The sequence below is a fragment of the Rhincodon typus genome, chromosome 3, assembly GCF_021869965.1.
Source record: "Rhincodon typus isolate 14 chromosome 3, sRhiTyp1.1, whole genome shotgun sequence".
Lineage (NCBI taxonomy): Eukaryota > Metazoa > Chordata > Chondrichthyes > Orectolobiformes > Rhincodontidae > Rhincodon > Rhincodon typus.
Genome location: NC_063334.1, coordinates 81,836,095 through 81,855,058, shown reverse-complemented (window position 1 = coordinate 81,855,058; position 18,964 = coordinate 81,836,095). Strand labels below are relative to the sequence as shown.

At 41.8% G+C, this 18,964-nt stretch overlaps 1 protein-coding gene across 2 annotated transcripts in view; it reads right to left on the bottom strand.

Moving 5' to 3' along the window:
• LOC125487471 (spermatogenesis-associated protein 9-like) overlaps positions 1-17,453 on the bottom strand; it is a 29,918-nt gene extending 12,465 nt beyond the window's left edge. Inside the window, exons 1-2 of one of the 2 annotated variants that reach the window (XM_048619067.1) lie at positions 17,366-17,453; positions 309-417 (exon numbers count right to left, since the gene is read on the bottom strand). In XM_048619067.1, the coding sequence (XP_048475024.1) occupies positions 309-377 (69 nt within the window). In that variant the 5' untranslated portion in view covers positions 378-417; positions 17,366-17,453. Of the gene's footprint in view, positions 1-308; positions 504-17,365 lie in introns of those variants that run through there. The other variant, XM_048619064.1, reaches the window with a different exon arrangement.
• Positions 17,454-18,964: the final 1,511 nt, after the last annotated feature.

The following is an 18,964-nucleotide window of genomic DNA, read 5'->3' as shown; positions in this document are numbered from 1 at the left end:
TGGCAGGCTTAACTAAGGTTCAAAGCATTTTTAGATAAAGCTAAATACACAGGAATGTCAACAGAAATAGAAAGCTTGCTCAATTCCAATTGAACAGCCACTCTGACATCCTCCTTAGGACCTTTCAGTACCTGACAATGAAGAGGAATTGGCCTAATAAAATGGGATTAACACATCTCATTTCACAAAAAAATTAATGAATGCATGAATGATAGGTTTCTTAATTAACTGCTCTTCCCTTTTAGCTGTGATTATTACAAACAGTAATCAGTCTCACAATAAATTCTGTATTAATTAAAATTTCCTACCGGTTGAGGTGGTTTGATTTGTGCTTGGGCTGACATCAGTTGGTGGGTTTTGCAGTGCAGGTTCCCCATTTTCGGAAGGAATTGAATCCGCAGAAGTAGAGGTGTTGATCTGCTGAATTTGAAGATATTGGTCATTCCATTAGCAAGGTCCTCATCATTATGTATGCGCATGACTTTAGACATTATGCTTCTTGATCTTTTTATTACTGGTTCTCTTTTCTGTGATGAAACAATACTTATCAGTTAAACTTACAGTTTAAGCGCATCAAACAGCGACTTGTTTGTGGAAAATCTTCCATATCAACATATCTACTACAAACACTCAAAGTTGACTTTTCTCAGTGAGATTGTATTGCAATTGGTGGGTGGAAATATTTACAGCTGCACAGAGTGGAAATGTGCTTAATGTCAACATTATGAAATCACAAATGTTCTGAACAATCTGAAACAAAGTTGGGTTGAGGCACTTACAGATTTATGGATAAGAAGTAGGGATTCGTGACTAATCATGATTGGACTTTGAAAGAGATAGTATAGACATGATGAGCCAAACAGCCTCCATCTGTGTTGTAAATTGCTATGGCTAAATGTTTTACGACATTAAAGTCATTAGAGACATGCAGGTTGTTACTGTTCTTGTTCGCAGTACATTTAAACAGCCTTAATTTTTTCAGGCACTTAAATCTAAAGTGAGTATAGCTGTGGCATAAATTGAATTATTTATCTCTAACTGCTCCTTTCAAGTGGTGTCCATCATCTAAATGGCAACCCCTTTGATTTAATTAATAGAATTAAACTGTAAATAAATTGCCTTTTCAAAGGGGTCTTGTGACACAGTTGTACTCTTCCTATCTCTAGGCCAGAGGTCGAATACAACTCCCACATGCCCAGAGGTATGTTGAAACATGTCTGAATATGTTGATTCAAAATAAAAGTGAAATTAATGATGAGAAAATATATGTGGTGATATGAAGTGAGATCTGAGTCAGAAATTGAGTCTGATTTTCTCTCCCAGGCCTTAAACTTGATGATTGTGAGGATGGGGTACATTCCTTTTCTAGCACTGTTTGCGGGCCAAGAGGAGCAGGTGTACTTCCCAAAGCCCAACCAAACCTATTTTTCACTCTATATGATAGGACCTCACTCATAAGCATGGACCAACAATACTGCCAAACAATTAGACTGTCCCTCTTTGTGATTGGACCCATCCTGTGATCATGATTCCCTCTTGTGATTTACAATGCTGCTCCACAATCTCTGAACTCTTGGAGTCCCATTTCTAACTCAGTTTTTCTGACCCTCTAAAACTGCCCACAACACTTAAAAATCTACAGCTGAGCAGCACATATTTACTGCTTTATCATAGAATCCCTACAGTGTGGAAACAGGCCCTTCGACCCAACAAGTCCACACCAACCCTCAGAGCATATCACCCAGACCCATTCCCCTACAACCCATTTAATCTACACATCCCCGAACACTACAGGCAATTTTAGCATGGCCAATTCACCTAGCCTGCACATCTTTGGACTGTGGGAGGAAACTGGAGCACCCAGAGGAAACCCACGCAGACACGGGGAGAATGTGCATACTCCACACAGACAGTCAACCAAGGGTCGAATTGAACCCAGGCCCGTGACGCTGTGAGGCAGCAACGCTAAACACTGAGCCACCGTGCCGCCCCATAGCCAGAATCTCTTTGAACCGTCACATACGCTAAATACAATATACAATATCCTTTTATTGTCACGTGCATTCTCCATCTACAGGGAGCCAAGCCCAAATCAGCTCAGTTTCCAGGTGGGCAACTAGTTAAAAGAAAACGCCTCATTCAGTCTCATCACAAAATACCTCCCCACTGCTCGGAAATCCGGCGCTAGCTGATATCTAAGACAAGGTGGTTGACACAATAGACTAAATGCACCATAACAATTCTGTGATTCTGTGAATTGATAACAATCCTCAATACATCACAACGTCTCTCGGACAAATTTATTTGCGCACCAACATTTCTAGTTGATATCCTTAAAGAAATTTGCATGAGTCACACAGCTAGTGTCTGCCTGCCACTGCAAAGCTCAGCCAGTCTGTCAATGCTGTGCAGACAAACTTCTATCGCTCCATCTTTTAAATTATACTTACATGGAACATTTTTAGCAGACACAGTTCTAAAATGAAGTCATGGGTCATTTGACAATTTCACACAGAAGTGTGATAAAATAGTCTTTCAGAGACATCATTTGAGTTATTTTTTTAATGGGGCAGAAAACAGCATTGGCAAAGGTGAGAAAATTAAGAAAAATCTGACCTGAACAGTAAGGAATTTCTTGACATCAAGAGTAAAAAGTCTCATTTTCCGATGTATTGTTGAATGGTGAAATGGGATTCTCGCTATGGCACAGTGAGGGATTGATGTACAAAATTAGCATTCATTTACATTTCACTACTTCCTAATCTCACCTCATTGATACACAGCTTTCCATTCTCCCATTTGTTGGATAGAAACTTGATGATGATAATTCTTGACATGACAGATACAGCAGGTATCTGGAGACTTTAGCTCACCTCCTGCTCCTCCAGACCTCCACCTTGGACACCAATCACTGACATCTCAGAGATCACTCCCTGGGCAGTGACCTCACACATTCCAGTTTGTGAACCTGGCATCTGATACATAACAGCATCAGCACACAACCCCCAATCTATGAACGTCATTATCTGATACATATCAACTTCACTGCATCACAATAGAAACATCTATGATCCAATGACACGACAGTTCTGCACTTCAATGCTGCACTTTCGAGCACGCCAGCATGTTTCATTGCAATGCTGCTGCCAGGACAGTTTGATGTAAGAACATGCACCCAGCTCATGAATTAGACCAGGCTGCACTTCAAGGCTGCTTGCTCATTCTCTTAGCTCTCACTCACTTTGTGCCTGCTTGGTGCTAACAGCATCTCTGCCTTGCCTTTTGATACTTTGCCCCCTGAGCCAGAGCTTAAAGTCTTACAGTACTTCTGCCTGCCTAGCTGCATAGTGCAGCCACAAAGCCAGGGCAGCTTGCAGAAGTTGTCAGCAGTCATCACTCAAGGAGATGGACATGTTGCCGTACAGCGTCATGTTATGTTAATCTTACATCTGCAGCATATGCGAGCAGCCTACACAGCATATACACTGCATATGCATCAGTCAATTGGCCATGCCCTAAAGTCCAAGTGGAGCATTCCTCAGTCACATCAAGAGTGCCATCAGTCAGGGAATCCTGATAAAGAGCGTCATCTATTTCCAGTCCAGGGGTTTGGACCTGATTAGTCAACTGCTTGGGTAGGACCTGACTGGGGACTGTTTCATCACTATGTAGGGAGTGAGCCACAGTCAGTCCTTCAGATGCAATGCAAACATGTCATGGGATTGACATTGAGTCAATCAGGAGCTGTACACAAATCAATCGGTAGTCTAGTCACTCATTAGTCAGGCCCTTCTCTCAAAGTTGGTGATGGATTGGACAACAGTCAGTCCTAGGGAATAGCTCAATGAAAGTCAAGGGGGCTTATCAGGGAACACTGCTGTGTTAGGGAAATGGATAGTACAATGCCAGGATTAGAGCTCAGGGTGTAATGATGAGAGCTACAGACAAAATTCAAAGCGCTGTATGGGTTCATGTGGGAAAGTGTGAGGTTATGCACTTTGATGGGAAGAATAGTGGTATAGACTATTTTCTAAATGGGCAAAGACTTCAGAAATCTGAAACTCAAGGGACTTAGTTCAAGTTTCTCTAAAGGCTAACATGCAGGTTCGGTTGGTATTTAGGAAGGCAAATGCAATATTAGTATTCATTTCAAGAGGGTTAGACTACAAGAACAAAGATGTTCTATTGAGGCTATATGAGGCTCTGGTCAGACGACATTTGGAATATTGTGAGCAATTTTGGGCCCCATATCTAAGAAAGGGTGTGCTGGCATTGGTGGGAGTCCAGAAGAAGTTTATAAGATTGATCCTGGGGATAAAGGGCATGTCATATGAGGAGCAGTTGAGGACTCTGAATCTGTACTCAATAGAGTTTAGAAGGATGAGGTGGGGAATCTCATTGAAACTTAGAGGCCTGGATAGAGTTGACATGGAGAAGATATTTCCACTAGTGGGAGAGACTGTGACCCAAGGGCACAGTCTCAGAATGAAGGGTCGACCCTTTAAGAACTGAGATGAGGAAGAATTTCTTCCAATGGAAGATGGTGAATCTTTTGAACTCATTGCTGCAGAAGGCTGTGGAGGCCAAGTTATTGAGTGTATTTAAGACAGAGTAGTTGGATAGGTTGTTGATTAGTAAGGGGATTAAAGGTTATGGGGAGAGGGCAGGAGAATGGGAGTGAGAAACATAACCATAATCAAATGGCAGAGCAGACTCAGGGGGTCAAATGGCATAATTCTTGTGCTATATCTATTGGCTTTATAGTCTTATGGGGGATCAGTAGAGATGGGCTGGCCAGGGAATTTGAGGAAGAACAACCACATGAAGGTTCAGAAGAGGCCCTTGCCTGAGACTCTGCCAAATGCAACTTGCGTTGCTTTCCATATTCAATCGACTCGTTAATGCACACTGGTAATGGAAAATGGCCATAACTATATCCGGAGTGGGGGGAGCCAGTAATACCCTTCCATCTGAGCAGATGGGATCTACTTATGACAAACATGAGGCCCATCAAAGGACAATGAAATTTATTATGCACTTTTACAGTATAGATAAGTCATCTGTATTAATAGAACGTTGCATGTGAAATCCATGCAGTATGCAACTGCATGGGGTACAAGTGCTGTTCACATGGAATCTTAGTCATTGGTCACTTCAGACTGAGTGATCTCTGTGAAGGAGAAGTAACCACATCCAATCTTAAGAGTGGCATCTGCAGATCACTAAGATAAAGATAATGCAAGATCCCATTGACTGCACAGGGGTACAGAACTGGTTTCCTCTTACCATGAGCTTTACATATTCACCAACATGCTGTTATATGCAGTGATATCTTTCTTGGATGATGTTGGGCTGGGAGGTCAAGGGCTCACAGAGCACTTACAAACTTCCACTGTCTCTTTGCAACATTACTGGTGCTGCATACACCAGAATACGATGAAATATCAAAGATCCATTTAGAGGCGTTTCATGGCCCTCCTTGTCAAACTGCTCCGTGTCCCACTGTACGGAGGAGTATGGTAAATTGTTACTAGTGAGTGGTGAGTGTTGAGTGATCACATTACTAATAACTGCTCTGTTTCTTATGTTCTCCACAGATGTTCATTGTAAACATGACCGATGGATCCAGCCGTAATAGGGTTATCGTCCTTGTTGCTGTGATGCAATGAAGATGCAGAGAAATGGATGAGGACAGATGCTCCAGCAACCCCGGCACCAGTAGCAACCTCCACATGAAGCAGTTGCCACCGTAGGTCTCCTCAGGATGGAACAGAAGTACAGCAGGCCTAGAGTCTATCATATTCAATGCCACTTCCTCCAGAGGTGTGAAGCACAGTGTCACTACAGACTGAGGATATCTCAGCACACTGTCACATCTGCTGGAGTGGGACCTGCAACCTGAAGCAGGGTGGCCATGCTGTCCCAGTGGCCATCAGGTGATGTCTGTGCTAAACTTTTATACAACTGGCTTCTTCCAAGGAGCCATTGCTTGGGATCTCTCAATCTTGAACCCACAAATGTATCAAGGCTGTAACCAATGCAATTTATGACAGATTTCAGCATTTCATCTAATTTCCCCATGACAAAATCATTGTTGCAGTTTGGGCGGTAGCTTTGCTAACAAAGCTGGCACCTCCTAGGGACAGGGCATGACAGACTTTAGACACATTGCATTGAGAAGGCCATGTCATGATGCAGCTGAGCGCATTAATGCAAAAGGGTTCCGTTCCATTTACAAATCATCTGTGATCATTGGTATCACAAACTGACAGTCTGTGCCAGGTACTCGGGGAGCTGCCATGATGACTAAATCCTTGAGAACCCTCATGCACCTGTTGCATTTAAAGAGCTGAAACCCTTACAAGGATGGTTACTGGGAGACAGGGCTATTCTCTGTGACCATGGCTTATGACTGTGTTATACAACCACCTGACTGAAATAGAGCATAGTTTCAATGTTGCCTGTTCTCCAACAAGAGTCATGGTGGAACAAACAATAGGCCTGCTGAAAATGACGTTCTGATGTTTGGATCGGATTGGGGAAGCTATGTAGTACACTCCTGACAAAGTGCTCTGGAACAGATAATGAGGAGATGTGATGGACTCTGAAGAGCTAGGAAAGCAGCAACAGACTTCTTAGGTGGAAGATGAGGACATTGAAAAAGCCAAACGTTACCTTCTGTAGAACAGTGCAACAAACTATTCAGGACTTAATTAACATTGGTTCTAGCAGATTTGAGCTGGATCATTCATTGACTCTTAATTTGTTCGTGCCCAAAAGGCAAGCAGTCTGCTTCTGTTTGGGGACGCAAATACCATAAGACCATAACATATAGGAGCAGAGTTAGGCTATTCAGCCCATCACTTTTCTCCACTATTTGATCATGGCTGATGTTTCTCAACCCCATTCTCCTGCTCTCTCCCCATAACTGTTGATCCCCTTACTAATCAAGAACCTATCTCTGTCTTAAATACACTCAATGACTTGACTTCCACAACTCTCTGCAGCAATCTATTCCACATATTCACCACAATCTGAAGAAATTCCTCCTCATTTTGGTTCTAAAAGGTCATCTCTTCACTCTGAGGCTGTGCCCTTGGGCCTTGGTCTCTCCTATTAGCAGAAATATCTCCTCCATGTCCATTCTATCCAGGCGTCTCAATATTCTGTAAGTTTCAATGAGATCTTGCCTCATCCTCTTAAATTCCATTGAGTACAGACACGAAGTTCTCAACCACTCCTCATATCTCAAGCCCTTCATTCTGGGACTCATTCTGGTGAACCTACTCTGGATTCTTTCCAATGCCAGCACATCTTTAGATACGGGACCCAACACTGCTCACAATATTCCAAATGCTGTCTGATCGCAGCCTCAGCCGTGCATCCCTGGTCTTGTATTCTGTCACTCTTGAAATGAATGAAAACGTTGTATTTGCCTTCCTTACTGACCAACTGAAACTGCATGTTAACCTTAAGGAAATCCTGAACTAGGGTACCCAAGTCACTTTGTGCTTCAGATTTCTGAAGCCTTTCCTGTTTAGAAAATTGTCTACACCTCTTTTCCCAACAAAGTGCAAAACCTCGCACTTTCGCACATAGTATTCCATCTGCTGTCTCTTTGCCCATTCTCCTCATGTGTTAAAGCCCTTCTTCAGCCTTCCTGTTTCCTCAGCATTACTTGTCACACCACCTGTCTTTGTGTGAAACTCAGCGACAATGCCCTCAGTTCCTTTGTTAAGATAGTTAATGTATAATATGATCCCAACACTGACTGCTGTAGAACTCCACAGTCACTGGTTGCCATCCTGAAAAAGACCCCTTCATCCCTACTCTTGGTCTTCTTCCAGTCAGCCAATCCTCTATTCATGCCCCTAACAGCATGAGGTCTTTTCTTATTAAGCAGTGTCCTGTGCAGCAACTTGTCAAAGGCCTTCTGGAAATCCAAATAGATATTAAAGACCAGACATGCAGCATTCAAGTTGGGTGACCCAAGAACACAGCCCCATATACATCAATGGAACTGAAGTTGAGAGAGTGAAGGCCATCAAGTTCCTCGGAGTGACGATAACTGACGACCTGTCTTGGACTTCCGAGGTAAATGCAACAGTCAAGAAAGCACAACAATGCCTCTTCTTCCTCAGGCGGCTCAGGAAATTTGGCATGCCCATCAGGTCCCTCACCAACGTCTACAGATACACCATTGAAAGCATACTCTCCGGGTGCATAACGGCCTGGTATGGCAACTACTCTGCCCAGGACCTTTGAAACTACAGAAGGTGGTGTGCACAGCCCAGACCATCACGGAAACCAACCTTCCATTCATGGACTCCACTTACATGGCTCACTGCCATGGAAAGGCAGCCAACATCATCAAAGACCCATCGCACCCCGGTAATGATTTCCTACAACCTCTTCCGTCAGGCAGAAGATACAGAAGCCTGAACACATACACGAGCAGGTTCAGGAACAGCTTCTTTCCGGCCGTTATCAGACTGTTGACTGGACTCTAGTCTCAAATAATGTAATCTGCTAAGTAACCAGTATGTCTCTAAGTCTTTTTGATCTGCACATCCTTTGCTTGTTGTGATCTGCCTGTACCACTCATCAACAAAGCTTTACACTGTATTTTGGTACACGTGACAATAAAATCAATCAATCAATCAATCAATCAATTAACGTCCACTGGCTCTCCATTGTCCAACTTGCTCATTACTTCCTCAAAGAAATCTAACAGATTTGTCAGTCATGATCTCCGCTTAATGAAGCTGTGCTGACTGAGTCCTATTTTACCATGCACTTCCAAGTACTCTTTAATTTCATCCTTAACAATGGACTTTAAAATCTTACCAATGATTGAGGTTAGGCTAACCAGTTTATAATTTCCATCTTCTGCATCCCTCCCTTCTTAACCACTATATTAAATTAGCCATTTTCCAGTCCACTGGGATCCTCCCTGACTTCAGTGATTCCTGAAAGATCACACCAATGTCTCTACAATGTCCTCTTCTTTAAACTTTAAAGTGCAGTCCATCTGTTCCTGTTAATATATCCAGTTTCAGACCCTTTAGCCTCCCCAGCACCTTCTCCTGAGTGATGACTACATTTGTCTCTGCCCCCGACTCTCTTAAAGTTCTGACATGATGCTAGTGTTTTCCACCGTGAAACTATGTATAGTACCCATTCAGTTCCACCTTTCCTTGTTCCCCGTTACTACTTCTCCAGCCTCATTTTCCAATGGTCGGATATCCACTGTTGTTTCTCTCTTGCCTTTGATACATCCAAATAAACTCTTACAATCTTCTTTTATATTTCTAGCTAGCTTATCTTCATATTTCATCTTCTGTCCCCCTCTACAGCTTTTTTAGTTGTTCCCTTCTGGTTTTTAAAGGCTTCCCAGTACTCTGGCTTCCCACTAATCTTCACTACATTGTATGCTTTTTCTTTTGCTTTTATGCTGTTCCTTACTGCTCTTGTCAGCCATGGTTGCCTTGTCCTCCCCTTATTAAGTTTCTTCTTCCTTGAGATGAATTTCTGCTGTGTTTCCTGAATTGCCCCCAGAAACTCCTACCATTGCTGTACCATTGTCTTCCCTGATAGAGTCCCCTTCCAAACATCTCTGGCCAGCTTCTCCCTCATATCTTTACTCAATTTTAATACCGTTACGTCTGATTCAATCTTCTCCCTCTCAAGCAGCAGGGTGAATTCTACTATATATAGTCACTAAACCCGAGGGGTTCCTTTACCTTAAGCTCCTTAATCCAGTCTGCCTCATTACACATTATCAAATCCAGAACTGCCTGTTCCCTAATGTGGCCTGTACCACAAACTGCTCAAGAAAACATCTCCTAGACATTCCACAAATTCCTTTTCTTGGATCCATTACCATGCTGAATTTCCCATACTACCTGAATATTAAAGTCCCCCATGATTATTGTAATAGTGCCTTTCTTACATGCCTTTTCTATCTCCTGATTTATTTTCTTCCCCACATCCTGCCTACTGTTATGAACCTATACACAATTCCTTTTAGGGTCGCTTTTCCTTCCTTTGCAGTTCCTCAACTCCACCCAATAGGACTTTTGTTTGTTTGTTCATTTTTGCTATTGCTGAATAAATTAAATGCTTTGAACCAATTGATGGCTTTTCTGCATATAATGATCCCACATTGAGCAATATGAAATTGCTGAGATACACTGGTCATTGGGGAAAGAGTAGTGCTGATTTAGACGGTGTTATAAGATAGGATGTGGCTAAGAATATGTAAGCTGAATATCCCTTGCCTATTAAACAGTGATAGATATATAATTGTGCTCTCCTCTGTCAGCTGCACCACTCATACCCACAAAATCATTGGTTTGTATTTGGTCTCCCAGTACATGCATCATCACGGGCAATTCCAGACCTCCAGTGCTGCACTGGGCTTCAAACATTGTGCTACTGTTTGTTATTCTGGAATATTGGGGACGGCATGTTGGCTCAGTGGTTAGCACTGCTGCCTCACGGCACTGGGGACCAGGGTTCAATTCCACCCTTGGGTGACTGTCTTTGTGGAGTTTGGATATTCTCCCCTTGTCTGCGTGGGTCCAAAGATGTACAGGCTAGGTGGGTTGGCAATGCTAAATTGCCCATAGTGCTCAGAGGTGTGTAGATTATGGGGGATGGGTCTGGGTGGGATACTCTGAGGGTCAGTGTGGACTTGTTGGGCTGAAGGACCTGTTTCCACACTGTAGGGATTCTATGAGAGATCCCAGCAATGGTGAGAATGGCTGCCCATGAGGAGTGGGACAATAGGATGAGCGGGGTGCTATAGAGACATAGTGCATAAGCAATGAGGTGAGTTTGGCAAGATAAAGTCAGAAACTGCATTAGGTCTTTTGCAGAAAAATGCTCCATGAAACTTGCCAAAATTAGCTTTCTGGTAAGAATCAGCTTTCTGTGCTCTTCTGCTCTTAGACCAGTCAGACCAATGAATGCAAGGACAACCAATGCTGCATTGCCTTGGAACAAATGTTATTCAGGGATCAGAAACAAAATTATCAGAGGGATAGAAACATCTTTAAACAGCCCGTACCTGAGTCCCAAATGACTTGTTGCCTGCCTGGTGCCAAAATGAAGAACATAACAGGACAGACGAAAAATGTTTGAAAAGACTGGGAGGGTAACCTAAAAGTCCTAGGAACTGATAATGCAGGATTGAAAATGGTATGGATATCCAGTGGAGATCGTGTGATAGTAATTAGCACGAAGGTTGAAGCCCAGACCTTACCGTTTAATAATTTGCAGATTACTTACATGCATTGAGCAGGTTAGGCAAGGACAATTAAATCCCTCATCACAGGACTCGAGGGGAGGTTCAAGAGGTATTCAGATGCCTATGGACTTTGATATCAGTTCAGTAATGGGCAATTAGGGAAGATTCACTTGAATTGGAGTAGTACTAAGTTGCTTGCAGTAAGAGTAACATTGCTGCGAAAGTGGATTTTAACCACAAAGCAGATGGTGGGTGGGGCATCAGTCAAGGTGGCTGCCTTATCCTGAATGGCGTTAGGCTTCTTGTGTGTTGTTAAATCTGGATCAACACAGGCAAGTGGAACATATTCCAACAGTGTATTCCCTACTTGAGTCTTGAGGATAGCAGAACAGCCTGCCGTGTCAAGACGTCAGTTATTCATTAAATAATTAACAGCCTCTGACATGCCTTGTAGCCACTAATTAAGTGGCTACTCCACTTCAGCTTCTGGTCAATGACAACCTCTAGGATTTAATAGCCAGGCATTGAGTGACAGTGCAGCAGCCTACTGGCTGCTGAAACATAGAGTGCTAAATTGGCTAAACAGCAAGGGATGCTGGGTACATTGGCCAACTAAAACTTTGAAATCACAAAACCCACACACCAGACACAGTGCAAACACAGCAGCCAGGTGCTAATGACACTTGCATAATGTAAAAGGCAACAGTTATCCTGGACAGACATATTCCCAACAATTTATCCACTAAACAAAGGAGGGCCCAGATGGAAAGGCACCTGGTCCTGCTACACAAAGAAACTAACAGAAGAGTGCCATCGAAATGATTGACTTATTTCAAACTATTAAGTGTATCTCTCTGATTGGCCAAAACTATAGAAAGTTCCAGAAAGCCATCTAAAAGGTATAAAAACAGGGTTCACCTGCGGCCTCTCTTGGACCTGCTTAGAATCTTCTGAGGCCTTCTGTGGAGACCAGCATGACAAGAGGCAGAGACCAGCTGACCATCCAGAGAGAGGGATGTAGAAACAGTTTCACAGACCCAGAGACTGAGCCAGAGAGAGAGAACAACTGCATAAACCTGTAAGAAACTTGGGAAGTATTGTAGCCTTAAGGGGCCAAACAGGATTAGAGATAGTATGTTTAGTATTAAAGGTTATTGTAACTTTGTTCCTAACAAAGTTGGGACTGTTTTGCATTGGTATAGGCTTGTGGTCATTTTAATTTGACAACTTCAGGATTGTGGGACATCTGGGCAAATTCATTAATAACATTCTGGTCAGAGTTGTCCAAATTGTTTTAAGGAGAGACTAGACAACAATGGCAATTTCATTAGACATCAAGGGGAGATAATTAAATTCACTCTTATTGGAGGTAGTCATTGCCTGGCAAATTGTGTATTATGAATGTTATTTGCCATGCATCAGCCCAAGCCTCAGTGTTGCTCAGGACTTATTGCTTGCAAATATGGACTGCTTCACAATCTGAGGAATCACAAAGTTATGAATACGGCAATCATTAGCAACCATTACCACTTACAAGCAAATGGAGGCACAAAGTTAACTGATGAAACAGCCAACAGCGGCTGGGGCTTCTGTATTTAGGAACTCTTGCAGTCATGTTTTCAGGATTAGACAATTAGTATCCAACAGCACGGCCATTTTGCTTTGCGCAAGATATGACTCCAACCAGTAGAGCGTTTACCCCTGATTCTCATTGTCTCCGGTTTTGCTCAGGCTCTTTGATGTTGCACTTATTGCTGCCATGTATTGTCAAACGCTGGACATTAGCAAATAGATTGTTGGTATGTAAGCTCCATTTGTTAACCTTGTCAGTAACACCTTCTAATATGTTGTTGATTGACAGTAGAATAACAGGATGCTAATTGGCAGGATTAGATTTGTCTTGTATTTTGTGCAGTCATAGAGAGTCATAGAGATTTTCCAACATGGAAAGAGGTCGTTTGTCCCATAACATCCATGTTGATCATTAAATACCCAACTACTCTAATTCCATTTTCTAGCAATCAGCCTGTAGCCTTGTAAGCAATTGCACTTCAAATGCTCATCTAAATAGTTCTTAAATATCTTGAGGATTCCCACCTCGACCACACTTTTAGGCAGAGTTTCAGATCCCACATCCCTCTTGGTGAAAAAAATGTTTCTTCAACTCCCCTCTTAACTGGAAAAGCTCAGCAGGTCTGGCAGCAACTGTGGAGAGAAATCAGAGCGAATGTTTTGGGTTGAGTGACCCTTCCTCAGAACCATTCAGATCCAGACCTGCTGACCTTTTCCAGCAATTTCTGTTTTTGTTTCTAATTTATAGCATCTGCAGTTCTTTTGACTTTTATCCCCTCTAAACTGCCTGCTTCTTTAACTTAAAACTATAGCCTAGACTATTGATGCTTCTACTAAGGGGAAAACATTCTATCTAACTGTGCTGCCTATGCAGCTCAGAACTTTATACACTGCAATCAGATCCCCTCTCAGTCTTCTCTGTTCTAAGGAAAACAACTCCACTGCTTCTCATTCCATCCCAGGCAGCATCATAGTGAATCACCTGCACCCCATTCAGTGCAATCACATCCTTCCTATAGTGTAGTGAATAGAACTGCGCACAGTACTCCAGCTGTGACCTAACATTATATACAGCTCTGTCAAGCCCTCCTTGCTGTTGAATTCAATGCCTTGACTTATAAAGGCACATATCTCGTATGCCTTCTTAACTACCTTATTCACCTGGAAGCTCATATCCAGCACTTTCCCACATTATCAGGTTATCGATTTGCCAACCTTATTACCACTTAATGGAGAAGAGTTTGAAATTATTCAGATAAGATAAAGGGGAATCTTAAGCATCATGATCTAGCATGAGCTTCAATAAACAATGTAGAAAGGCAAGTGTTCAGGAGCAGCACCAGTTAAACTAAGAATGATTCATAGCTATTTATTGTGGTGGGCATTTAAACAACTCTGGAGGAGGCAGAGGCTCCACAAATATCCCTTGAAATGTCAATAGTTCTTCAACAACAAGGCTCAAAACTTGACTTACCTGGAAGGAAGTAGCCAGAACCTTATAGATGTTTAACACCATCCGAGATTGACACACCGCGTATGCTAATGAACTGACCAATATGCTTAGCTCCTCAAAGTAATACTGCAACACTGGCATCCACCTGACAATGTGGAAAATTGTCCAGGTATATCCTGTATACAACAACCAGGACAAATCCAACGCAGCCAATTACCACCCAAACTGCCTACTCCCTATCATCAACAGTGCTATCAAGTATCATGTACTTAGCAATAACCTGCTCAGTGATGGTCAGTTTGGGTTCCACCATGGCCACCCATTGTAGCCTTGGTTTAAACATGGACAAAAGAGACGATTTCCAGAGATAAGGTGACTGCATTTGACCAAGTGTGGCATCAGGAGCCCTAGCAAAACTGGAGCCAACAGAATCAGGGGAAAACTCTTCACTGGTTAGAATCATATGTGGCACAAAGGAAGGTCATTACAACTGTCGGGCATCAGTCATCTCAGTGCCAGGACATCTCTGCAGGAGTTCCTCAGAGTTGTGTTCAGCTGCTTCAGCACCATTTGTGACTTCAGACACTGAGTAGTTCATGTCCAAATGCAGCAAGACCTGGACAACATCCAGACTTGGGATGGCAAGTGGCAAGTAACATATGCACAACTCAAGTGCCAGGAAATGACCAGCTACAGTAAAAGCGACTCTAACCGTTGTCCCTTGATGTTCAATGATGTTAGCATCACTGATTTCACCCCCTCCCCCTCAACTATCAACATCCTGGGAGTTAGCATTGACTACATATCAAACTGGACCAGCCATAGTGTGGCTACGAGAGGTCAGAGGCTAGAATCCTGCAGCAAGTGACTGACCTCCTGACTCTGCAAAGCCTGTCTCAATCTATAAGGTATGTCAATAGTGTTATGGAATACTCCCCACTTGCCTGGATGAGTGAGTGCAGCTTCAACAACACTCAAGAAGTTTGACACAATCCAGGACAAAGTAGTCCATTTGATTGGTGCCTCATCTAATATTTTCAACGTTCACCCCCTATTCCACTGACACATAGTGGCAACAATGCATACCAGTTGTACAAAATGCTCTCCAATGACTCACCAAGCATCTCAATGACTTTCCTCCACATGACCTCTACCACCTAGGACAAATGAATAAAACCCAGTGGGAATGCAACAATATAATTCCCTCAAAGTCACATCCTGACCTGAAATTATGTTACCATTCCTTCACTTGCACTGAATCCAAATCCTGGAGCATCTCCTCACTAACATTGTGGGTTGATACCACATGGGCTGCAGTGGTTCAAGAACACCGATTAGCACAAAATTTTCAATGGCAATAGGAATGAGCAATAAATTCTGGCTTGGCCAATGCTGTCTATATCCCATGAAGGAATAAAAAAAAGTTAGCACAGTTTTACTTATAGTCATTCCTACTTATCAAAACTTATGAGCCATTGGATAGAAATTGCTAAGACTGGTGGTTGATTCGTTAGTTAAAGAACACAAATTTAAAACCATTTCCTAAAATAAAACCGACACAGAAAAATGGAAAATATGTTGGTGCAGTTATTTGATATGATCTGGAATGTACTGGAAGTAGATTTAATAGTAACTTCTAAAAGAAAATTTGCGTCATGTTTGAGAAAAAAACATTTCTATGAGGAACAAATGGGAGAATGGGACTAACTTCATATTTCTTTCAAAGAATTTGGAGAGGCATGATGAGATGAATGACCAGCTCACATGTTGTAAGATTCCATACTTCAATGATGGACTACTGGATAAAGACCAAGGTCATAGGATAGATGGTAAAACATTAAACATTGATTAGTAAGTGATTGATTTTCAGACAACAGTGAGGGGTAGGGCATTAATAGGTATTTGTTGGCTGCCAGTTAACAGCAAAGTGTAACAAAGTTCGGCATTGACGATGCTGTTGTTAAATTTTTTGAATAAAATGGAAAAGAAATTGTTTCCAAAATGTCCTAATTTATGGGTGGCACAAAATTTAGACACTATTTGGAGTAGGGGCTACATGAAGATTGTTAGTATGTCCACTTCAACAACTTCTGTAAGTAATATAACAAGATAACATTTGACCCAGAAAAATGTTCTGTCGTCAATGTGTTATTTAAGGTTACAGAGTAGGAGTGAGATTTTGATGCTTTAATGGATTGGTTCCTGGACTGAATGGCCTGTTTCTCTGCCATAATTTTTCTTGTATTCTATGGTTTCTAGGCATCCAAGCACAATATTCCTAAACCACTTTAAAGGAAATATGTTAGTTTCATTTTGGACCATCCACATCATCTCTACCAAGGAAACAACTTATTATAGGTGGAAAAAGTCACTAAGTACAAAACCTCTCAGAATATTAGGCTTAAGTGAATTGTACCCATAATGACATAACAACAATTGTTTTGCATGGCACTTGACTTTGTCAGTGTTGAGAATGTTGACTAGCGAAAAAGCTTTAGACACATCTGGCCCTGCCCTCTAAACAGAACACAGCTGGCTGCACAGTGCCCTTTGGCATGGTAACATCTGCTGGATCTGCAAGCAATTGGTTGTGTTTGCTTTTTATTCCTTCAGTGATTATTCTGATTGTATTGAGAGATTAGTTCTAACCAATGTTAATGGTTTTTCCTACGGTGCTGACGTTAAATGTTTAATTTGTATTACACACCCTCTTAGCAGATAATAAATCTACACTAAGCAAGAAAGTACAATGATCAAAATGCATTCACTCTATTTTTATTTTGCCAATTTACAATTAAGTGCATAAAAAGTTTTTAAAGTCTCTACACTCTGCAGATATGCTCAGCAACAGGGTTTATTATTCGTGCTCAATTTACTGATCAAAAATGGAAATAGCTACTTCTAGATTTCCAATTGCCAAGTTTGGCTTGTGACTAATATATTGGATAATACTGTTGTAAAAAGTATCTTTGCACAATTAACATCATAGGAATGAACACTACAGTTCACATATTGTTTGTCTTACTCCTGTTTACAGATCTTTTCAGAAGGAATTTTATTTTCTTATTCCTCAGGGGCCTATAATGTACCTGGGATTGCACCAGAGACGTCAGATTTGGAAATTCATCCTTGGCCTCCTCTACAATGCTCAATGCAGCCCGTTGGATGACAGTAGCTGTGAGAGAGACAGAGTAGAACCGAAACCGGAACTATTAGCTCAAGCAGATCAAACAAGAGTTTATATAAGCAATCAAGACATGAACTAATACAATTTTTGAAATAGCCCTTTAAACTTTTCCCAAATTAAAACATGAACAAATATACAGCATTAAATATACATGATTGCATTCAAATGTAAGACTTCTGAACAGACATTAAATGTGTGGAGACTAATTAAAGGAGACAGAGGTACAAGTATAAAATGAAGGAAAATTGCAATCTGAACAGATTAATAATTCAGTTAGCCCTTTAGCCAGAAATAATTCAGGAACCGTTACCATATCTTATCACTTTTTAGAAGCTGATGAATCTGCCATATCATTTCAGGTTTTTCTCTACAATAAGAGATGTTTGCATTTATACCACCATTAAGATTGAAGTGTTAAATTTGGGCATGGGATGCTTTCCATTTCAGCTCTCCCAAGTAAAATATAAGGAAATTAAGTGCAGAATAAATTTCCTTCAAGAATTTCTCAAGAGACTTGGATAAGGGAGGGACAGGATTGGCAGCTTAACATTCCAGGGTACAGATGTTTCAGGTAGGATAAAGGGGGATGTGAAAGGGGTGGGGGAATTGCACTACTTGTTAAGGAGGATATCACAGCTGTACTGTGGGAGAACACCTCGGATGGCTCATGCCACGAGGCAACATGGATAGAGCTCAGAAACAGGAAAGGTGCACTCTCAATGTTTGGGGTTTACTATAGGCCTCCCAACAGCCAGCAGGAGATAGAAGAACAGATATGTAGGCAGATCTTGACAAGATGTAAAAGTAACAAGGTTGTTGTTGTGGGTGATTTTAGCTTCCCATACATTGACTGGGACTCACTTAGTGCTTGGAGTGCAGATGGGACAGAGTTTGTAAGGAGCATCCAGGAGGGCTTCTTGAAACAGTATGTAGATAGTCCAACTAGGAAAGGGGCCATACTGGACATAATATTGGGGAATGCGCCCGGCCAGGTGGTCGATATCTCGGTAGGAGAGCAGCTCAGGAACAGTGATCACAATTCAGTAAGATTTAAGGTACTGATGGATAAAGATAAGTGTAGTTGTTGGATGAAGGTGCTAAATTGGGGGAAGGCTAATTACAACAATATTAGGCAGGAACTGAAGAATGTAGATTAGAGGCAGATGTTTGAGGGCACATCACCATCCAGTATGTGGGAGGCTTTCAAGTGTAAGTTGCTGGGAACTCAGGACCGGCACATTCCTGTAAGGATGAAGGATACGTATGGCAAGTTTAGGGAACCTTGGATAATGCGAGATATTGTGAGCCTAATCAAAAAGAAAAAGGAAACATTTATCAAGGCTAGGAGGCTGTGAACACACGAAGTAAGGGTGGAAAACAAGGAAAGTTGAAAGAAACTTAAACAAAGAGTCAGGAGGGCTAAAAGGGGTCATGAAAAGTCATTGGTCAACAGGATTAAGGAAAATCCCAAGGCTTTTTATACATATATAAAAAGTAAATG